Source organism: Ursus arctos, unplaced genomic scaffold, assembly GCF_023065955.2.
Source record: "Ursus arctos isolate Adak ecotype North America unplaced genomic scaffold, UrsArc2.0 scaffold_6, whole genome shotgun sequence".
NCBI lineage: Eukaryota > Metazoa > Chordata > Mammalia > Carnivora > Ursidae > Ursus > Ursus arctos.
This window is the reverse complement of record NW_026623078.1, coordinates 80,150,629-80,173,998: the sequence shown is the minus strand read 5'-3', so window position 1 is coordinate 80,173,998 and position 23,370 is coordinate 80,150,629. Positions and strand designations below refer to the sequence as shown.

General features: G+C 41.9%; 1 protein-coding gene across 3 annotated transcripts in view; it reads right to left on the bottom strand.

Annotated features, from left to right (window-relative positions):
* The window catches only part of KHDRBS3 (KH RNA binding domain containing, signal transduction associated 3), a 185,546-nt gene that overhangs the window by 103,296 nt on the left and 58,880 nt on the right, over positions 1 to 23,370 (bottom strand). For all 3 annotated transcript variants that reach the window (XR_008957876.1, XM_057308077.1, XM_026495373.4), the window contains exon 2: positions 18,534 to 18,652. Coding sequence is in view for 2 of the 3 variants with exons in the window: in XM_057308077.1 (XP_057164060.1) it covers positions 18,534 to 18,652 (119 nt within the window). In the remaining variant the exon portion in view is untranslated. The remainder of the gene's footprint in view (positions 1 to 18,533; positions 18,653 to 23,370) is intronic.

Below are 23,370 nucleotides of genomic sequence, written 5' to 3'. Positions count from 1 at the left end.
GCCACTGCCGTGCTGTTGCTGTTTTTAAAGGAAAATTGTTCCTCAATTTCTCTATGGTAATTGAAGTAATTTTTTTAAAATACGTACTTTTAAAAAATCAAAACGGTATTTTTTCCTTGCCTACTTTTAATTTTATTGATCTTCAATGAAAACTCAAATATCTACAGTATTTTTAATCTTCATATGTATTTTTTTGTTTTTTATTTTTATTTTTTATTTTTTTTTTAAAGATTTTATTTATTTATGTGACAGAGAGATAGCCAGCGAGAGAGGGAACACAGCAGGGGAGTGGGAGAGGAAGAAGCAGACTCCCAGCGGAGGAGCCCGATGTGGGACCCGATCCCGGAATGCCGGGATCACGCCCTGAGCCGAAGGCAGACGCTTAACGACTGCGCTACCCAGGCGCCCCTGTTTTTTAAATTTAATTTGAAGTCAATTACATTTTAAAAATATAGAAATGATCCATATAGAGTTAAAAATATCAAATAATACAACATAGGAAAAAAAAAATCAGTGTCTCCACCCACTCATCTCTACTTTATTCTTGGTTACCCATTTTCTCTGCTTTATCTTTCTGGAAATTCTATTATTTGGCTATTAGGATCTCCTGAGTTGGAACTCTAAATTTCCCTCTTGTTTTTCCTCTTTCCCTTTCACCTTCTCTCTCTGTTTTACTTTCTGGGGGGATTTAAGTACATTTCCTACTATCTATTGATTTTTTCATTTTTGCTATCAAATGTTTACTAATAGTACTTTCTTGTATTTGTTCTTTTTTTTACAGCATTTTAAAAATATTTTATGGAAGTGATATAATTCGTGTATTTCTGAGGATATTAATGGCAGTGTGCCTCACCCCCACCCCAACTTGGAGCTTACAGTATCTGCTTCTTTCAACAGATTCACATTTTGTGCACTGGTCTCCTTCTACATTATGGGCTTTCCTCAAGTTACCAGTAATCCTCTGCTGCCTGTTCTTAAAAATTTAAGGCTGAAGCTCTAAAACATTACCTGGAAGTCCTGCTTTCATCCACAGGATTTGACAACTGAACTTGAAGATTCACTTTAAGATGGCAGGGCAGTTTTTTCATCAGAAGTTACTCAAGTATCGGAATGTTTCTCTTCTCTTGGCCTAGGTAAGTGGTACCCTGACTAAGAATTCCCCAACCTCCCAGGAGGAGGAATCAGCTTGGCTGCTGGAATGCTGGGATTCCCACCAGTAGGTATACACACCTTTATTTAAGGGAAATAATACCCTCATTTTCAGGGTGGCGTCTCTAACCCTTGGTTGTATTTATCTGGGTCTTAGAGCCCAGGCCTCCTTCATTCCACCCCTTCAGGAAATCTCTAGCCTGCTGTAGGTTAAGAAGGCAGATGCCTGGTTTTATCAGCCAGGAAGAGCATCCAGTGGTCTAACCACTTCTCACACAAACTTTGAACCAAGTCTCCTCTTCTTCAGTTCTGCCCATCAATCCACCTTCTCAATAACTGGTGTCCATGACTCCTGAGCCTTGCCGAGCTATTTCTGTACTAACGGGACACGTTTCTGGGACACTTTCTCTTGTCCTGTAAGCCTGAATCCCGCCTTCTCTTGTCACCTAAGTCATTACCATGTATCCCTTTATTTTGCAACCACCAAAACTGCACTCCATCGTCGGCCTACTAGTGCCTCACCCCTCCATTCTCATCTTTGAGGATGTGTGCCTTTTTCCTTCATTTATATTCATTTTGGCGGGTTTCAAAGATGGCATGAGACTAAATCTGTGGTCGAGCAGCCATATTTACCTCACACCTTTAATAGCTAAATATTTCCTCATTAACAAAAAGACTAAGACACCTTAGAAATCATCCAGCCCAAACATCTAATTTTATACTGAGGAAACTGAAGTCCACAGAATGACATGATCTGAATAAGGTCACTTGTAGAACTCAATAGAAGAAGGAAAAACATTTTTATGATTTTATATGCCTTTAGGAGTTTTCTTTCTCCACTTAACTTCTACTAGTCTTGCATTCACAGAACGGGCATAAATGAGTGTTTTGACCGTCAGAAACACTTTCACTCCCTTCTCTGCTCACGTACGTGTTCTGCAGGAGTTGCACGTCCCACGTCAAGTCACCGCATGAGTCCCAGACTTCACCCACAACACAGGGATCACACGATCTACTGATTAATGAATCAGTAAATATGAATTAAATATAGGAAGGTATAAAAAATCATCTAACAGAGCGACCAACAGAGGGTGCATACTCTATGCCAAATTAGTAAGTAATAAATTGATGAATTCAACAATTATGGACATACAGAAATTTATGTGAACAGGACCCACTATTACTGAAAATGGACTCCCCCCCCCATCCGCAGGGCTACCAAGGGAGTCAGCACACCTGAACAGCAGGACTGTGCCCAGTCCACCCCGAAGGGTCATGGAGTTGGCCTCTGACTGGAAGTCATGGGAGTCTGAGGTTTAGAATCCAGAGTGTGGACACTCAGTGTCCTTAACACGGAGTCACAAACAATGGCAATATGCTTAGATGCTTGGTTGGGTTCTCAACCCCTGACTGCATCACCTCTCCAGGGAATTTAAAATACTTAGCATGTTTATTTGGTTGTCACAATGACTGCAGGTCACTACTGGCATTTAGTGGGCAAAGGCCAAGAATATCACACATTGGAAATGGACGGGACTGCCCTTCACAACGAAGATGTATCCTGTGTACAATGTCAGCTGTGTCCCTACTAAGAAACACCGCCAGGGAGAGGAGTCACTGACTTCGGTTCCTCTCTCTTTCTTAGGCTTTCAGTCCTTGTTGCTGTCGTTCTTGCAGATTACAAGTTCAATTTCTCCATGGATTCTGTAAGGTACCCTATGTACCTCAAAAAACAAAACAAAACAAAACAAATCTTAAGCTGGCCCAGGTTGATACTTGCAACAAGAAAAGGCCTGAGCGACAAAGGCTGAATATACGTTTTGGATTCTTCAGACATGAACGATACATACACAAGTTACGCAGCACGGACGGAGGTCTCGTTTGCTCCGAGTACCAGGGCCGTCCCACTGGTGCTCCCGGGCCACAGCCTTCTGAAGCAGCGGGGCGCCCTCTTACTGGCACTGTGACCTTGGCAGTTCCTTAGCCTTCCTGGTCCTCAGGAAGCCAAGTCATGGCTTATGAGAGTCCTCACACCAAAGGGTTATGATGAAGATTAAGACGCATCAGGTAAGCGCTGAGCACCGGGAGGATGCTGAATTTAACGTGACCCTGTGCTCCTGAAAAGCAGTGCTGATGAGGACAAGCTCAGGCCCTTTTCCATTCCTGGGAACGGCTCATTGCAAAGAACTACTCTTCCCCAAGTGATTCAGATAAGACCTGTGGATGACCCGATGTTCACCTATAACAAGGCCAGATGCAGAGCCTCTCGATATGCATTCTTTACCCCACAAAAGATTAGCTGACCAATTTGTCCCCACTGATCAATCAGAAAACGTCCACTAACCTGACCTGATCAAACTTCAGGGAAGTTCTCGCTTTCCTCACACCCCTGAATGTGACCCACCAGAAACCTGGGCCAGCATACAACCCCGAAAGTCCCCTCCGCTTCAGGAGCCAGCCTCGGGGTGAACCTTATCTGATCTACTGTCCCTTCAGGCCGCCTCCACCACTCCTCCCACTTCCCCCACCTTGCTGGCCTCATGCCCTCTCCTCATAAAAGCAGAGCCTTTGCCGTCTGACTGATCTCATGAGGTGCAGATCTTCTCCCTATTACAAGGCCCCCTCCCTGCTCTTGTAATAATACATTCAAATAAAGTTGTTCCTCAACCAAAGTCAGGATCTGGTTTTTGATAACTATATTCTAAAATGAGAATGTAATACATTTTAACTTTCATTTTTATTAATAATTTCACTTGTGTCTAGATTTGAATAAAAGGTGAAAGTGTTGGGGCGCCTGGGTAGCACAGTCGTTAAGCGTCTGCCTTTGGCTCAGGGCGTGATCCCGGCGTTATGGGATCGAGCCCCACATCAGGCTCCTCCGCTGGGAGCCTGCTTCTTCCTCTCCCACTCACCCTGCTTGTGTTCCCTCTCTCGCTGGCTGTCTCTATGTCAAATAAATAAATAAAATCTTTAAAAAAAAAAAAAAGGTGAAAGTGTTATTTCCAAGACACATGATACTTTTCCAGATGTCAATTATTACATTATACAAATATATTATCATATTACAAGCCTTACAATTGTAAATAGGAAACTTTTCAAAGATAGTAAACCAACATGGAGTTTTCACTGCATAATGTATAAGATCCCATAATTATGTTCTTCGTTGGTAAAGACCAAATGCTGTTCTGAACTAGCTTTAATTGGTTTAAACTATATTTGTGACGTGACACTGTTCCTCAGGGAACAATTACACTTAAGCTGTCATTTCATAAACAACTAAGCCTCAAGAACATGTCACTGTCTCCATTAAAAGGTCTCCTTAATTGAGTGCTCACCAAAAAGTTGGTTAGTCCAACAAAGGGATGCTTTATTGACCTCCAACTCAACCCTAACCCTGAACTTGTAACTTGTGCCCGTGTAGCGTCAGATGTTGTCTTCCAGAGCTCCTCAGCCCAGTGAGCAGCCCCGCCAGCGGTGCCCGGACTCGAGCCAGGAACCTGGCAGTCACTCCATGAGGGCAGGGACGGGGCCTTTTGGGCTCACCGCCCCAACACCTGTGCAGAGAGAGCATCTGATAAACGCTCACTGGACTCACATCTCACTGATTTCACCCCCTTGTCTCTCACACACTCTAGTTTTCTGCAGTCACACCACGAGCTCCTAGCCCCGGCCACCAACCTCACTCACCTTGCCTGCTGAACCTTTCACTGAATCCACCTTGACCTCCTCAAGCAGCACAGAGTTCTTCACACAAAGTTCACTCGGGTACACTCTGATTCAAATACAACTCCCAACTGTCTTCAGAATCAAGTCCCAGTGTCCTGACTGCTGAGAAAGGACCTTCCTGAGCCGCCTGGTGCCCGCCTCTCTGGCTCTACTACTCTCCTGCTTTTGACTTTAGCCACTGCTGTTTCTCAAAACTACCATGTTCCAAGAACACCCATTTAGCTCAGATGTAGAGCTGAAAAGAACCTCACTCTTGCCCTTTAAGACAAGAAGAAAGCTGGACAGAATACAGGTTAACGCCCAAGCCCGAGGGCAAACACCAAGCACAGGTAGGGCAGAGTTCAGGCCCTGCAGCATTTGCTCCTGGGCTTACCTGGACGGGCTCGCGTGAGAGCACAAAGCCCTAAAAGCCGCAGGAGTCGACACCTCCTTAAAGGTCTTTTGTGCAGGAATTCAACACTCCTGTCCCCAACCTCCACAAGCTCACAGGTAAGATCACTCAGTGGAGAGGACTCCCAAGGCTACTTCCCTGGGTGCCATGTGGGAGAAGGAAGCAGCCACTGCTGAGATCTGCTCAGACCCATGTCCTCATCACCCCCCTGAACAAAAGCTTAATCTGCAGGGGCAAGGAGAACAAGACCACTTTGCTTTGTTTTTTAAAATACTGACAAAGTCAACAAAGCATGTCCTTATATCAGGTTCCAGCCTTCAGCACGTGTTACGACGACTGCAACACTGGTGAAGAGACAAGCTCGTTCTAGGGCCCAAGTAGAAAAGAGAAGGAGATGGTGAGCCTGCTCATACGGAGTTTCCCGGTCCAGCAGTAAGAGCCAGGTGACAAGTGCAGCTTATGCGCAGACGACCATGCTGGCTAACTGGCACTGAGCATCCATGGAGCTGGACGAAAGCAACTGCAGAGCGCCTGGGTGTCCCCGAGGCCTGGACTGTGATGCCTGCACAGGAGCTGTGTCCCATGCAAGGGCGTGGGGACAGAGTGCTTCCTGCATGTGATCAGCAGGTGCAAAGGCCCTTGGGCATGAAGGCGCTTCTGAGAACCAAGAAGCTGGCAGCGTGAGGGGAGCAGAGCGAGTCAGGGCTGGGAAGGAAGAGGGTCAAAGACAGACATCCAGCAGGCCTGGTAGACCTTTGTCAAGAACCCGGATTTAATTCTGAGTTTAAAATATAGATGGCAATCTGGATGGTTTCATTTTCTCTTTGTATTTTGGTCACTGCTTAACTGTTCCCTGTTGATAGGAACTGACTCCTTTAAGGATGACAAAACTTTACACTGAAGGGAGAGAGAGCTCCAGGGGACGAAGCACGTGCACAGCCAGTCCCAGCTCACAGCCAGCCCCTGCTCACATCATCTCCCAGGCGCAGATGGCTTCTGCTCCAGGGGCGCCTCTCAGCATCCCGGGACCACACTCACTCTTTCTCCTCCTGCATTCCCAGGTGACACTCACCAAGCCATATTTTAAGATACTGTCTTTTGTGTTAGATTCCTGAGAAGAGGGAATGTGTTTTGCTCAACTCTGAATCAACATCTTAATTCCCATCTCCACTCTCAACACACTGCTCGACACGGAGTCATCTTAAAAAAAAAAAAAGTACTGAATCAACAAAAGGAAAAGAATAAGCTCATGGGCCTGGGACTAGGACTCTAGTCTCCCGGCTATTGTTGCTTTATTTTGAGAAAGCCACAGCTATATCAGCTGTATCACAGAACAGAAAGCGCTCTTCGGCACAAGAGGAAAGCACTCTGTGGCACAAGACGCTTCAAAGTGTCACATGCTGTCAGTGGTGGAGTCCCTTCTGTCCATGGTGACAAACAGAAACACAAGTGTTACGGGACCTTCCCTGACGGGAACTAAACTTTCGAGTGCTGCCTTCACCTCCACGGCTTTTCTTAAATGCACTGAACTATTTCACCGCCAAAATAAAATCCCGGGATAAACCTGACACTTGCTAAAAGCAACATCTTCGGTTCACGATGGCCCTTCTCCCCTTCACAGCCCTGCCACTCGAACCCTAAAACCCTGACCTGCAGGCGACACGTGCACACGTAGGTCGTTGCACACGCCCGTCCTGACCTGGAAGCAAGAGAAGCAGGACGCAACAGCTACTCTGTAACGCTACCCTGGTTATCTACAGCTACGTAACAAACTAACCCAAAACTTAATGGCTTTAAACAATAACCACTGATTTATCTGCTCACAATTCAGCAATGTGAGCCCTGCGGGAGTTCATGCGGCAACGGCCAGATCAGCTGGGGCAGGAGGACCCACTCTCAAGATGGCTTGTTCCCATGTCTGTTACTGCTGATGGTGGCTGTCAGCTGGGGTCCTCAGTTCTCCTTGGTTTCATCGACTCTACCCCACCTGGGTATCCTGGGCTCCCAGGCTCCCACTTATCATGGTGGCCTCAGGTGGCAGAGATTTTTCCTGGCACTGGGCTTCCAAGATCAGAAAAGCAGAAGCTTCCTGTTCCCCTTAAAGCACATGCTCTGAAGCCAGCATCACGTGGGCTCTGCTGCAAGCTCTCACTGGACGGGAGCTGCAAGGTCAGGACAGACTCAAGGAAGGGCCGCGAGTGATCACTGGGGCAGAGCACCAGCACAGAGAACAAGGACAAAGCAGTCATTTACCAAAAAGTTTTCATAGCCTCAAACATCACAGTCTTTTCTAGGCCTAGCAATGTACCTGCCTACCTATTTTCCCTAAGGGAGGCAGAGGTTGTGACCCTCTGAGGGCAGAGACCCTGTCTCATTCATCTGTGCAACAATGCAAAACTGCTTACAACCGCACCTCGCTTCTAGCAAGCACTGTCTCATGCATTCAAAGAGAATAATGAATGTCAATCAAAATTAATGTCCAGAGTATACCAATCACTACCCAAGGGTTTAACACAGTTTAATTAACTTAAAGAAAACCTAGAATGTGCCACACAAGCACAGATGGAAGGTAGATTTCCGGTATATGGGTCCTAACTGGCCAACAGCATCTCATAATTGAGTGTCTTATAAAATCTAAACGTTCATTAAAATGCTTAAAAAGACATCTGAGAAAGACTACAAAATAATAGGGTACGTACCAGATAGACAACGTAGTTCAGTAACACAGAGATGGGTCTGAAGTAGGATTGTGAAACAAAAGAGAGGATACAAAGAATTTTTTTAAATGCTTGGATACGGTATGAAGTATATATCTCATTAATTTAAGAGCTAAGAAGATGTAACAGAGGAAGGAGGCCAAAGGGAGCAGGTCACCAGTGACGGCAAACACAAATGCACCCTTGGGCCATTGCCTCAAGTATGCCAAGATCTTACGTTAGGCAGCGAAGAATTACCCCCGCCACTGGCCCCCACAGCTCTCACAGAGATATATAAATACACACACACGTAAACTGTATATGTGTGTGTACATATGTGTATCTGTGTATGTATGTATGCACTCATTTATTTTAAAATTCTGTATCCATTCTACCTTGGTTAATATTCTAACACTTAGGGCAAAAGATTCATCATTAACAATACTGGACATAGAGAAATAGTTCCAGTTTGAGAAGATTCTTGTCATATCCAGCTGGATCACAGGTGCTTTCACTTTGTTATAAGGCTGAGCTTGGACCAGGCACAGGGGAAGGATCAGCGCTGCCATTTTTCTTGCTCATTTTGAATGTATTTGTAGACCTTTAATTCACAGTTTCTTTTGCAATGATCTATGCCCATTTAAAGGTAAGTTTAACTAAAACTAGGTAATGTAGCCCATGCATCCATAACGAGGCACATATCACAGTTATATGCCCTAACATACCGAAAGCAAATTAAGACTTGGTGAGACCTGCCCTGTGGAATCCGCTCCCTGCCCCACATACCTTTACTGCAAGACACGGTCTCAGCGTGCACGGAACTGTAGGCACTCACATGAACCCTGTAATGGAACCAGCATTCATCTGGGTACTAAATACTAACATGAAGTTTAATTTCTTGAATGAAGAGCATGGGCTCTGGAGCCAGATTTCTGGGATTCAAATGCCTGTTACTTAGTAACTGCATAACCCTTAGCAAATTACTTCGCTATTCTTTAGTTTTTTCATATGTGAACAGGAGATAATCATTCCCTCCTAAAGTTGTAAAGATTAATACATGTAAGATGCTGGAACAGTGTCTGACACATAGAAAACCATAGACTATATATATATACGTATGTATATATATACGTATATATACATATGTGAACAGGAGATAATCATTCCCTCCTAAAGTTGTAAAGATTAATACATGTAAGATGCTGGAACAGTGTCTGACACATAGAAAACCATAAACTATATATATATACGTATGTATATATATACATACGTATATATATATAAACAGAAGTCCTAGCAAGGGCTTCTAGCACCAAATATATTGTTGTGCATACATCCCTCTTTGGAAAACATCACCAAAGCATTTGCTTTCACTTTAACGGGGAAAGAGAATTAAACCCTCAAGAAACACATTTTGTTCATAATCTCCACACTCCTCTGATTCCTGCCCAAGGGCAAGAATGGAAAGTAAAGAGTAAATGAGATCTGTCTTACCTGCCTTTTCATGAAACGAAAGACCAGATCACTGCTTTTATTAGCTCTATGGGCCATTTTAGATTCCAATAATGTAACCACTAACCCAATGGTTAGTTAAATAAACCTACAATTTAGCTGATATTCAGAATACTGATCTTACTTGAATTAAACCAATGTCATAAATGCCAACCTCCAAACAATAGTAAACCTAGTAACAGACCCGGGACCATGGCATCCACATGAAGTAGAGTGGGTCTTCAGAAATACCACGCTTGTCTCTTAGCAGAGCTAGTAACTAAGTCAGTCTTTGGATCACTGACAACAACTTCTATGATTCTGATACATCAATCACTTCTATCTACAAAGACGAATTCCCTAAGAATAAAGTCATTCCAAACTTGTTTAAACTTGTTTAAACATTCCAAACTTGTAATTAAGTCAATCATTCCTAAATTTTAAGAGGAATTTAAAAAAAAGAGAGAGAGAGAGTAAGTTCTTTTATAATACCAAGCACCTTCCCCTATACGTTCTGATTGTCTATCTGTCTCTATGTCATCAGTCTCCAGGGCTCCCTCCGGGCTACATAAAACTCTGATGCCCAAGTCTAGCACTGAAGGCTTTCCAGACTAGCTGTCACCATTTCAGTGACTGCTACAACCTACCATTCCCCATAAGTAAACCGTTCTGGCTCAACAGTCACTCTGCCCTCCCTTCTGATCTCTACTTGTTAACATCCTGAACTTACACTTTAAGGCCTAAATTTAATCCCATTTGTATTTTTTTCTCCAAAAATAGCTCTCTGTCTTACATCCTTAAATTCTTGTAGTGTTAACGTCGTATTTACTCTATATTATTTAGTGACATGTACTCTGTTTCTCCCATTAGAGTATCAATCCCTTGGGAGTAACTGGGACCCATAGTTACTCATCATTTTTCCTACAGAATAGTTTCTCAAGAAATCCTGTGGAATTAAATAAACTTTAACCCCAAATCAAATGGCACAAGTCAACACAGTTTTTATTGATTTTTCTTTGGTGCAGAAATTATTGTGACTTCTTAAAGCTACGGGTAAAAATAATTAAGTTTATTAATTTGCCAACACAAATCACTAAGTATTATTGGTAGTAGTGGAGATTATTTGGTGTTGCTACACTGATTGTAATTTTAACATAGTATCTACTTCTAAATGGCAAACAGCTCAACTTACTTAGACATCAGCAACTCTAAAAATCCATGAAGTGTACAAAGAACTTCTCCAGGAGATGATATAGGCAAAATCCATACACACAAGCATACAAAATAATGTACAATGTGAAATAATCTACATACTTTCTATCTCTATTTGCTCAAGGCTGGATTCTATTCTTTGGGTCAGCAGATGACAAAACAAACAAAAAAAGCAAACTATTCAATAATGAGTTTGAAATTGTTCACTAGAAACTCCCAGACTTCAACAGTCTAGCTGCGAGAGTATGGAACTAAAGGGAAGAAACAGATCTGGACAAGAGCCTGTTACATAAGATGGGTGAGGGATGACAGTATAAACTAAGGAGCAGTAATGGAATGTAAACACAGAGATGAATGGTCATTAACTGAGGAAGTAGAAATAATAAATGTGTAAGTCATGGTATGTCAAGAGTGGAGGGGGAGGAGGTAAATCAAGTAGAAGCTACTAGAAAAAAATCACACACTGATTTCAGGCACGGGCACTTAGGTGTATGTGTTGTCATTCAGTGAAATAAGGAACACAGAAAAAGGTCTAGGTTTGCCAAGAAGAGGAGGAACGAAGGTCATTTTTGGGCACACCAAATGTAAGAGGTCTGTGGGACATCCAAGCAGAGGTGCCCAGGCGGTGCTTGGTCTGATGGGGATGGAGAGGAGGTGAAGAGGAGGGAGAGAGAGAGACATGCACCGAGGGGACACAGCAGGTGTCAGAAAGCTAGTAAATGACAGAACTGGGCGTAACACAAGAGGGATGGAACATAAATTCTTTCAGGAACCCCACAATTTATGTCTGGCTGGTTTGGGGTCCACGTAACAAATCTAAATCTAGCTTTAAGTGCTACTTTACGGCCAGTAATCAAGAACTTTAAAGAGAATAAAGGAAAAGTCACAGCATAAGATTTGAAATTCCTTCATAATATTTTCTGAATGTTATCCTATTTACAAATACCAATTTAAATAACTTTCTAATTGTCATGACAGCAGCATGTGTCACAAGATCACAATGGAGGGAAAACAGCCTCTGCCGATGTGTTCCTCCGTGTCCACCTACAACCGCACAGCTCCCGCTTCCCCGGGGGGCTGCTGAGATGGTGGGCGAAGGCTGACCGGGATGGTGTGTGGTCGAACAACGGCCTTACAGGTCAGTACATTCCCTGAGGTTCTAGAGTCCAAAGTGGCCCTCCTACTTCATCATGGGGTCCCAAAATGTAACAGATACCAGGAGGGACACTAGCAAATTATCACAAATACATGTGTCTTAAAGTGATTATTTTTAGTGTCAGGCTTCCGTGATGTCAGCAAGTTTCAAAATCCCCAATGGCCACCACCATCAATTTTCGTAATGGTACCTACACATCAAGAACTAACGTACAAGTCTATTATCACTTTATGGCTGCAGGTAAACTACCGCCTGGACACCAAAAATAAACATGATTTTCACATAAAGCCTCTGGAAAAAATATTATGTGCCTCTGAAAATCAATTAGGAGTCACAGAAAAGGCAAGTGCTTACATACCAACATAACTGGCAAAATATTTACTACTGTGGGAACTTTTTAAACCCATCAAGATTTCTATGGAATAGGTTTCTACCCCATAGTAAATTCATGGATTTTTTACTTGTCTGCAACATGTTATAGGGGAAAAATGCAAACCAATTTTTAAAAAGAAAATTTCCCTGAGCTTTAATGCAAACTCCAGGAGGGCACATGTTTCTCTAAGTACTTCTCTCGCCTCTCTCTCAAGACCCAACCTAAGAGCTTCTGTGAAACCACAAACATATCAGATTTAAAATATGCCCATAATAGGAAAACATTCAATGTAACAAACCATGTTGATTAATATAATGTTACTTGAAAATAGTCTGCATGTATTAGAATGCTTAGGGATTAAACAACTAGCAAATTAAGAAAACTAGTAACTCTAACTTAAACTTATAACTGAAACTGACAGAATTGAACTCAGTACACTAAATCTTAACAATCACAGTACAAAGGTCTCTCCCAAATTAACAATCTCAGGACCATTTTTTTTCCCTAAAATGGAAACCTTTTTTTTTTTTTATCCCAGTTATAAAATTTGCACCAAATTGTTGAACACTGAAGTACAGAAATAGGTAAAACAGAAAGCGTCACATGACCTTACCCTCTAGAAAGTAACTGCTCTTAAGAGTCTAGTTGTTTTTTTTTTCTAAATAATGGTCCAACTGGGATATTATCTGCTTTACATGTTGTTTTTTCTTTTCTTACTTAGCACTGTAGCAGACATCTTACCAAGCACAGAACATGCATGCGTGTGTAATGTTACACAGAGATGTAACGTATTTCATTTCATCTTAGAGCCTCTGCTTTTCCAATGGGTTCACAGGAGTCTTCCGCCCCAGCACGACTCTGCATGCAGCGTGCCCTGCTTCTGAAACAGTTCCCAACACGGACCCAGCTGGAGAAGCCTGCCTCATACTCCGATCCAGCCCACACGTCACTTCCTGTTCCACCTCTGCAGCCCTCACCGGCCAGCCCTACCCCACACTCGGCTCCCTTATTGCTTTACCTATTACTAATCCATAAAAATCTGCACATTTTATTGAAATTAACCTGTTTAGCCAAATAAAATGGCTTGTAATTTCACAACTGCCCTCTGCCCTGTGTTCCCCTGTCATGGCCACCCCTCAACCTCACCCTGTCTCACTTCTGACCCAAACCCAGCTAACTCCTTCAGAGACCGTCGCCTTCGGGAAGGCTTCTCCCAGAGTGTCAACGTGATCCTCCTCTCTGTCTTCCCAGAGCACCTAACCTTGAACTTCTCACGCTGTATCACAGACGTTAGGCTGTTCATCTGCACTCCCCACAGAACAGATCTTCCTGTGACAAAGGACCACGTCTTAATCACTTCTGTTTTTCCAGTAAATATCAGGTATATGAAGGGATGTATGATGTATGAAACAACAACAAAAGACTGTAAAATCTAGACCACAAAGGACCTATGGGTTCCAATGCTGATTTGGCACTTACGTTGTATCTAGCCACTGCTCAGAACCAAGGGTAAGGGTTTGTCCACAGGAAAACTCTGGATAACAATTTCTACAGCTTTGAGTCTTAAAAAGACACCCCATAAAACAGTGTTTACTTTGAGTTTCACACATATAACTCAGGGGGCGAAGGTGCCTTAGCTCTCGATACTAAAAGACTCCCGTTCAGTGCTGTCCACTGGAAGGGAGTGCTGGAAGTGGGTCAGTAAGAGAAAATATTCGATTAATGGAAATCCTTTTATGAGACGGAGTCTCACAAGCAGCACTGCCCTCCTGCCCCAGCAGCTGAAGCTGCACTCTGCCCACTGCCACTCCGGAAGGCCGACCACCAGCTTCCTCCAGCTCGTCTACTGACACCAGCACCAAAGCTTTTGCTTAGAACTGCCGCAAGGGCCAGATTAGCCTTACAAAAGTCTGGCTGAAACTCCCAGGCTCAGTTAGGCTAAGCAGAAATATCTGTTTTCAGCATTCTGAAAGCAGTGGATTTCTAAGCAGCCTACTTCAGATATTCTAAGTACTTGAAATAGACTCTGCTCTCTGTCAGACACAGAAATTATAATTTGTCTTCCCCCACTCTCATCAAAGCTGACAGTAGAAAACAATATTTGAGATTTTATTTCAGGTATTTTATACACATACTTTATTTCATATACTCACTCATATACACAAAGTATTAATTCCAGATTAATCATCTACTAGACTATGAACTATTTAAGGACAGGAGAGTGTCTGTTCATCTTTCTACCTACTGCATATCGTGCATACAGTGTATCAAGCAGAGTGATCAATGTACAAAGGTTCTGTAAACCATGCTTTGTTCAGTAACGACTCTGTCTATGAAATGTTCACAACACAGTTTTCTCTTTACTAAAAATACATACCTTCACTTCTGCAAGTACGGCTGTGTAGGCTCCTAACAGGATGACCATCTACAGATAGCAACTATAAATTCTTAAACTCTAAACAAAACACAAAAATCAATTGTCTGAAGCCTTTGGAGAATGATCAAAAACAAGGAGATTCTGGAAGGGAGTCCAGACGGGGGAGCCTGAGACTGGGCAAACTGACTGGTTTTAGAGTTTTTAGCCTGAGTGGCAGAATCTGAGGCAACCCCAGTGCCGAAGTGTGAGGGACAGACACTAGGAATGACAGAGTCAGAGAGAGGGGGCCTCCAAGTTTGTGTAAAAATCCACCCAAATCTCTGGCTGACCCCAGGACTTTGTATGCCACAAGCAAATGCAGAAGTCAAACTAAGACAAGACCTGAACTGAGGTCTGCACTCTGCTCAGCAAGTCTGCAGTCTGAACGCCACATCACCACTGTTCCTCAAACAGCAGAACAGCATCCAGAGTCTTGACAACACAACACTCACTACGCCCAGGACACGATCCAAAATTACTCCACACACAAAATACCGGAACACTGTGACTCACTATCAAGATCAAAGTTGATCAAGCCAGGTCAAATCCAAGATGATGAGGATTTTGGAATTAGACTTTAAAGCACCTGTTTTATCTGCACTCAATGACACAAAATAATGTAACACCTGTAATGAATAAAAAGCAGGAAATCCCAGCAGAGAAATTTTTTTTCACATACACATATTTATATATGAAGCAAATAATAAATTCTGAAACAGATCATTACAATACCTGATATAAAAAAATTATCTGATGGGCTTAACAGAAAAATCAAGATAATGTAAGAGATAACCCATGAATTGAAGATAGAGAAGGTGAAGTCCGATCTAAAGAACAGGGTGGGGAGGGGGGAAAGAGAAAAGAGATACAGGAACCATTTTGAGAATATCAAAACATTGACCATACGTGTAACTGGTCTCCAAAGGTGGGGAGAGAAAGGGTCATAAAAAAATATTTGAAAAAGTAACAGCTAAAATATTATGATGAAATGGACAAATCCCTTGGGGTGAGGGGGAAGACCACAAAAGATGAAATAGGAAATGTGATTAGTGCCATGTCAATTAAAGACTGAACTCATCATCAAACTTAAGGCTCAAAGGGCTCAAAGGGCTACTGGTGAATTCAAATACTGAGGATGAAACAGCATCAAACTGACATAAATACTTTGGGGTTTAAAAATAAAAAAAGAAAGGAACACTCCTCACTTTATGAAACCAGCATAACACTAATATCAAAATCTGAGAAAGATGTGATACATGAAAAAAAAAATTAAAGGCCAGTATCACCCATGCACATAGATGCATTTGAACCCAACAATATATAAAAGAGATGATCATTAGTAGGGTTTTACCCAGGAATGCAAAGCTGGTTTAATTCAGACAAATCAATTGATGTAATTCACTCTATTAACAGTGTAAAAAAGTAACCTTCTGTGTTCATTTCAATAGATGCAGAAAAGGCATTCAATGGAATTCACCACCCAGTCAGGATCAAATCTCTCAGCAAAACAGATAGAAGGGGACTTCTTCCACCTAACAAAGGGCGTCTACAAAACCCTCTGGCTGTTACCCCTTTTAATGCCTTCCACTCTGGGAACAATGGAAGAAGGCCTAATCTCACTACCTGTACTCAAGCATTACACAGAGATCCTAGCCGATACAACAATGCAAGCTGAATAAGTAAAAAGCATACAAATTGGAGAGAAAGAAGTAAACTATTTATGTAGGTGATAAGATTGTGTACACAGCATATCCTAACTAATCTATAAAACAAGTCATGAAAACAAGTGAATTTAACAAGGTAGCAAAATACAAGGTCAATATACAAAATTTTCTATTAGGAGGAAAAAAAATTAGAAAATAAAATTTTAAAATATCCATTGTACAACAGTATCAAAAAACATAAAATATTTAAGAATGAATTTAACAAAAGGCAAGTAAGACTTTAACCCTGAAAAGCATAAAGTGCTGACAGAAATTAAAAATCTATAAATGGAAAGATGTACCATGTCAAAGAAGCGAAGATTCAGTGTTGTTAAGATGTAATATTTCCATTAAATAATCAATACAGTGTAATTACAATCATTATCCCAGCAGAATGTTTTGTGAAAGTTAATAAAATAATTCTTAAATTTATATGGAATTGAAAAGGACCTCTATCTAAGCAATCTTGAAAAAGAAGGACAAAGTTGAAGGGACTGCATCACTTAACTTCATGTCTTATTATAAAAAACTACAGTAATGAAGATAGTGTAGTAGTGACATAAAGATCCATAAATCGATGAATGAAACAAAAAAGAACATGAGAAAAATAGACCCTCGCTTACATAGTCATGTAATTTTCATCAAAGATGCCAACACCATCAGTGGGAGCAAAACATCTTTCAACAAATGGTACTGGAAAAACTGGATATCCACATGGAGAAAAAATAAATTTTGAACTCTCTGCATCACAACATACACAAAAAGCAATCTGAGATGTATCACAGACCTAAAAGAAAAAGCTGTAATGGTAAAGCTTTTAGAGAAACACAGGAGACTAGCTTTATAACTTATAAACAACTCTAGCATTTCTTTGAAGCTGGCAAAGACTTGTTGACAGAAGGTAATAATCATAAAAGGAAAGAAAAACCTGATATATTAGACAGACATCACGAAATTAAAAACTTCTGCAGATCGCAAGACACTATGAAGAAAATAACAGGAAAGCCACAACTGAACCAATATTCACAGAACACATCTAACAAAGGACCTATATCTGAGATATTTAAAAAAGCTCCTACAACTCAATGATGAGAAGACATACAGCCCATTTACAAATAGGCAAAGGACCTAAAAAGACACTTCAAAACAGAAGATACAGGCGTGGCCAGTAAGTACATGAAACAAACACATCATTCCTAATCAGGGAAATGCTAATGAACACCACAGGAAAATACCAACATGATCCGAATGGTTAAAAATGCAACAGATTGAGAACAGACACTGATGAGGATATAGAGCCGCTACAGCTGGCTCGCACCGTTCCTGGAAATGCAACAAGGTACGATCAGTTGGGGAAAAAGTATGGGAATTTCTTGTAAAATTAAATCCATCGCAAGTTAAATCTTAAGCATCTACTCAAAAGAAACAGAAACATACAATCACAAAAAGTATAAAAATGTATGAAAACTTGTATGAAAATGTTCACGGCAATTTAATCTATAATAACCCCAAACTGAAAACTGCCCTGGTGAATGAATAAGTAAATTGTGGCATATTCAAGTAATGGACTACTAGTGAGCAATCAAAAGAAATGAACTACGAATGTAAACAACAGTATGCATAAATCATGGACATGAACACTCAGAAGAAAGAAAAACAAGATAGAAAGAGTATCAATGTATCAAGTCATGCCAAATCTAAAATGACCAAGATTTAGAATCAGATAGAAACTTTAAAGCACCTATTGTAATCATGTTCAATGGCGTAACACTTGCAATAAATGAAAAACAGTGTATTTTTCTGGAACAGAGAAGTAGAATAGATAATATTTTGAACATTTATGTGCTTACGCCCTATGCTAAGCACTTAATATGGATAATCTTATTTAATCCTTAACAATCCAACCTCATCTTATAAATGAAGAAATTAAAGTAGAAAGAAGTTACGTAGGTTGTCCAAAGTCACGTTGCTAGGATGATTCAGAAGCATAAGCATAATTCTTTAGGGCTCCCTAACTCACACTAAAATCAAACAGAAAGGATAGGATCACTAAATAAGTTTTAATTTTTAATTAACTTTAAAAGTGTATCTGGGTTGGTGTGAGGTGGGGGAGCGCTATGCTAAGGGAAAACACTTCAAGAAAATATCAAACGGAATATAAATTAAACGTTTGCTCCCCTGTGATTAGGTTTGCCACACCTGCAAGCCTCACCATCTTACCTTAGGGAACTGCTTTACTGGGATTAACACTTTCTGTCCCAGCTTCATGTTCTTATTAATCACCACATCGATGTACTTTTCTTCATCCTTGCCTTCTCCTTTTTGAAACTTTTCTATTTCTGTGGAGGGAAAAAGAGAACCATGAAGTGTCTGACGTAGAACCCCAGAGGCTGGAAGTTCTGTTAGCTCTACTGTGGCGTGAAATCAAATACAGAAATACGGACTATCAGATCAACAGGAGTTTTTCAAGTAATGACATATTTCCCATTTTATCAATCATTCTTCGCCAGTACAGTAGAAAAAGGGCATGTACCATGGCTCTGCAAAGTCAAACCTCAACAGCCCATGCTAATGGAGGAAACAATGAACTAGCTAAAAAACAGACACAAACAAAAGTAAGTTTCTTGGGGCCTTCTGGAATCCAAGAGAGGGGCTGCTCAAACTGCTAAGAAAGCCAGAAAACATTCTCCATGCAGGGTTACAAAGTCCTGACATCCCTATCCATCAGCTCTGCCAGGCTCTCCGAGGCTTACACCAGCAGGAACCGATTCTTCAAGATGGCATGAAAAGCCCTAGATAACCTTCTGTCCATTGACCTCCCCAACCAAATCTACCCTCCTCACGAGGGACACGGATCAACTACACACTCAAGTCTTCGTTAACGTTCTTTTCTCTGCCTGTTATTATTATTTCAACTTCATACATCTTCAAGATTCAGCCACATCAAATACTATTTTTTATGTGTGACTATCCCTTTTGCCCATAGGGCAGGAAGGAAAGAATCAATCACTTCCACCTTGACGCTCAGCAAACACTTTACGTACGGGTCTACTAGGACTCCTACTGAAAACAAAATGTGGTAACTGCACAGCGTATCTCTGTTACAGACGAAGTCTGGAACCTCCCGTTCACATGCTGAAATCCTAATCCCTGATGTGATGGTCTTAGGAGGTGGGGGCTCTAAGGAGGTGATGAGGTCATGAGGGTAAAGCCCTGAAGAAACGGATCAGTGCCTTATAAAAGAGACCCTACGCGTGGAGCTCTTTCACCCCTCCGCCCCAGGAGGACAGAGCAAGAAAACTGCCCTCTATGAACAAGGGGGTGGGCCCTCATGTGATACCAAATCTGTAGGCATGTTTATCTCGTTCTTCCAGCCTCCAGAACTGTGAGAAATAAATGTCTGCTGTTCGTAAGCTCCCCAGTCTCTGGTTTTCTGCTCTAGCAGCCCAGGTGGACCACAATACCGTCCCACCAGCACATAAATTTCTCTTAGGTCAAAATCTGTTTCTTGATCCAACAAACACCTACCACTAAGCACACACTACGTGCACCTTCCAGATCTTGGAAAATTTCAGATGCTGTTTCCTCACGTTGTTGCCCATAGCATTTGGCCGAGAGGGACACAAACGGCGCTTGAAGGGGTGCTGAATGTGTGCACGCACCGCTCCTTCCACACGGACAAGACATGCAGGTTCAAGGAGGGAACCGCAGCACGGAGAGGGCCCGGACACGGCCTCAGGTGTATGAGGGCAAGCGTATTCCCTCGTTCTGCTTGTCGGGCTCGGAATACTTCAGAATTTAGTATGTGCCACATTCACGACATAATTCAGTCCTCACAAGGGATGGCAAACAGGGAGTTCAGAAAGGTTACTCTGCTCGTAGCAGAAGCAGGTTTTACCTCCAGGTTTGTCTGACGACAAAGACGGTGTGCTGCTGCAGTCTCTGACACCATTTTTATGTCACAGAAGACAGAAAATAAGACTTTCACGGCACCTTAGGATAAATGGAGGGTCTGCTGACAGCTGGAGGCTTCAGTTCCCACTGAAGAGCCCAGTGGCCCTGATGCCCCCCCCCACCTTCCCCTTCATTCTGTTCTTTAGCCCTAAACCCCTAATTGTCCCGCTTGTATTCAGAGTTGAACCTGATCTCCCTTCTCCACAGTGACAGTCTTGACACCTATCATGATAGTCCTGAATGAAGTCTTCCTTACTATTTTAACAAGTGTCAGAATAATTTTTTCTTTAACAATGCATGGTAAAAAGTTAGTATGTATGTGACGTATAATGAAAAATATATATTTGTTTTTTGTCCCAGGTTCCCGGCACAGATTTCCTAAAACCCTATGGGTTTTCTGATTGATAGGAGTGCACCTTATCATTCGGAACAAGCCTCTTTCAACCTTACAGGCCTTTATGCTAATGAGATGACTCTTGGAGAAAGAAGGAGCTGACTGCCAGAAACACCAAGCAAGGGCTAAGCTCTCCCCCCTGTGGAGAGAGAAGAGGAGCTAGAAATGGAGTTCAATCATCACCAACCAATACTTTAATCAATTGTGCCCACGTAATGAAACACCATAAAACGCCCTCAGCAATAGAGTCTGGAGACCTTCTGGGCTGGTGCACACATCCAGGTGCGGGGAGGGTGGTGTGCCTAGAGAGGCACGGAAGCTCCGTGTCCTTCCCCCAACACCTTGCCTCCACACCCCCTCTCCTGTTTGGCTGTTCCTGACTTGTATCCTTTATAACAAACTATAATAGGAAGTAGAGTGCTTTCCCGAGTCCTGTGAGTCACTCCAGCAAGTGATCGAACCTGAGGAGGAGCTGCGGAACCCCCCACATGCAGCTCATCAGGCAGCAGTGTGGGCAGCCCGGGCACCCCACCTGCAGTTGATGTCTGGAATCAGGGCAGTCTTGTGGGACACAGCCCTCTTCCTGCGGGGCCCCCCCTAACTCCAGTAGTCAGTGTCAGAATTGAACTGGATTGAACTGCTGGATACCCAGTTGATGCTGGAGAACCGGCTGGTGTCAGGGGACACTACACAAAAGGGATTAAGAGCGCTGGGGAGGGGGCGCCTGGGTGGCTCAGTTGTTAAGTGTCTGCTTGGCTCAGGGCATGATCCCAGCATTCTTGGATCGAGCCCTGCATCAGGCTCCTCCCCTAGGAGCCTGCTTCTCCCTCTCCCACTCCCCCTGCTTGGTTCCCTCTTTCCCTGGCTGTCTCTCTCTGTCAAATAAATAAATAAAATCTTAAAAAAAAAAAAAAAAAAAGAGTGCTGGGGAGAGATGGAGGCAAGCAGGAAAGGCCCTCAAGATAATGCAAAACTTCCAAATAAACTGATTATTCAGTCTGCTTTCTTGTAGTACCCTAGGTTTTGATCCAGAAAACGGATTCTAAACAGAATCTGTATGGGAACAATGTACATTAAAGTAGAAGGATATGAAATGCGAAGATTTACTTAGATAATCCTTGTTATTGTTTTTGAAAACATCTTTAAGAGTACTTTTAATTTTGATTTTTTCCTATAAAAGTGAAATATATACAAGGTAAAAATTTAAAACAGTGTAACAGGATGCAAAATCAAAAGAAAAGGTTTCTCCTGCACCTGTACTCCAGAGGCAACGACTATAACAATATCATATACTCTTTCAGAAGTTTTCCATAAATATATAAGCTCACGCGCACACACACACACACACACAGGGTTTAAAAACTGTAGGACTAATGGTGTAGATGAGCTAAACTAGTTTCGTTTTCCTCAGTAAAGAACAATAAGTCACATGTCATCTGCTCCATCAAGTATAATAATTCACGACTTCAGCTTTAATTAGAAGAAAATTAATTCCATTTTTATTTGTGCATTTATGCTATAATTTGAAATGCCTTTAGCATAGAAGATTCAACAAAATTAGATATACTGAAACTTTGTAGAAAGAAAAAAAGAACTTTTAATGTACATAGACGTTTGCTAAAATAGGTGTAATCACCTATTGTCAGATAACACTGCATTTTTATGATTTTGAGCACTTAACGTATACATGACATGCAGCTCCATAGTCAGCATTCAAATGTCATTCCTCACATCAGTGACAGTAAACAGTTCAATCAACACAGAAATTCATAAAGATTAAAAAATTAGAAAAAAATATGTATTTTATAATATATTACATTGAAGTTTGAGATATACTATGATTTTGGAAAATTAAAATTAAAAAAAATAAATATAACATACCTAATTTCCTCTCTAGACCGTCAACTTTGAAAATCTTATGTTGCTTAAATATCTTGTTACCTTAAGTAAGCTTTGAATTATGTTCCAATACTTCACTGTTTAAGATCTGTTTGAAAATTGTGAACCGTGCATGTCTGCACGGACCGGACCTACGGCCCACACAGCAGCAGCAGGAGCCCCAATCCCTGGGGTCAAACGCACCTGGCTTAAAACACGGCTGCTGAACTTTTCCCGGGCCCTGCAGCTACCAAATTAAAAACTGGTCAAAACTTCTGTGTGTTTTGGGGGGACTGTTCATTCAATCAACAATTCTGTAATTTCCATGTCACTGAGGATTTTAAGTAGTTTGATGTTTTCACGAAGTCCCATAAAATACAACGCAAACAAAACAAAACAAAACAAAACCAAAAACGCACAGGGAGGGGGGATTGTACAACATGATGTATAAATCTGGTGTTTATGCCCCTCCCTCTGGGAGTTTCATTTTCCAAAGCTCATGTGACCACCTCTCTGATCTCCAGGGAAGGGGAGGTCCTTGACACCACCCACGGGGATAGAACCTCTTCCTTAACTGCAGCCAGTGATGGCCAACCGTAGAGGAAATCCAATCAGGTTTCTGAGGTCGAATGCATGAGGGATTTGACTTTTACTAATCCTCAGATTACATTTGTTACCACACAGTTCAATGTACCAATGCCATCTCCCAGCTCAGAAATAATAAGCAAATGTGTGATCAGGTTTTAGATAATGTAGAGGATTAAAATGTTATGTTTGCAAACCATAAACATCACATTTCTGTCAGCCCAGAAATCTAGTGTCAGTTACGAT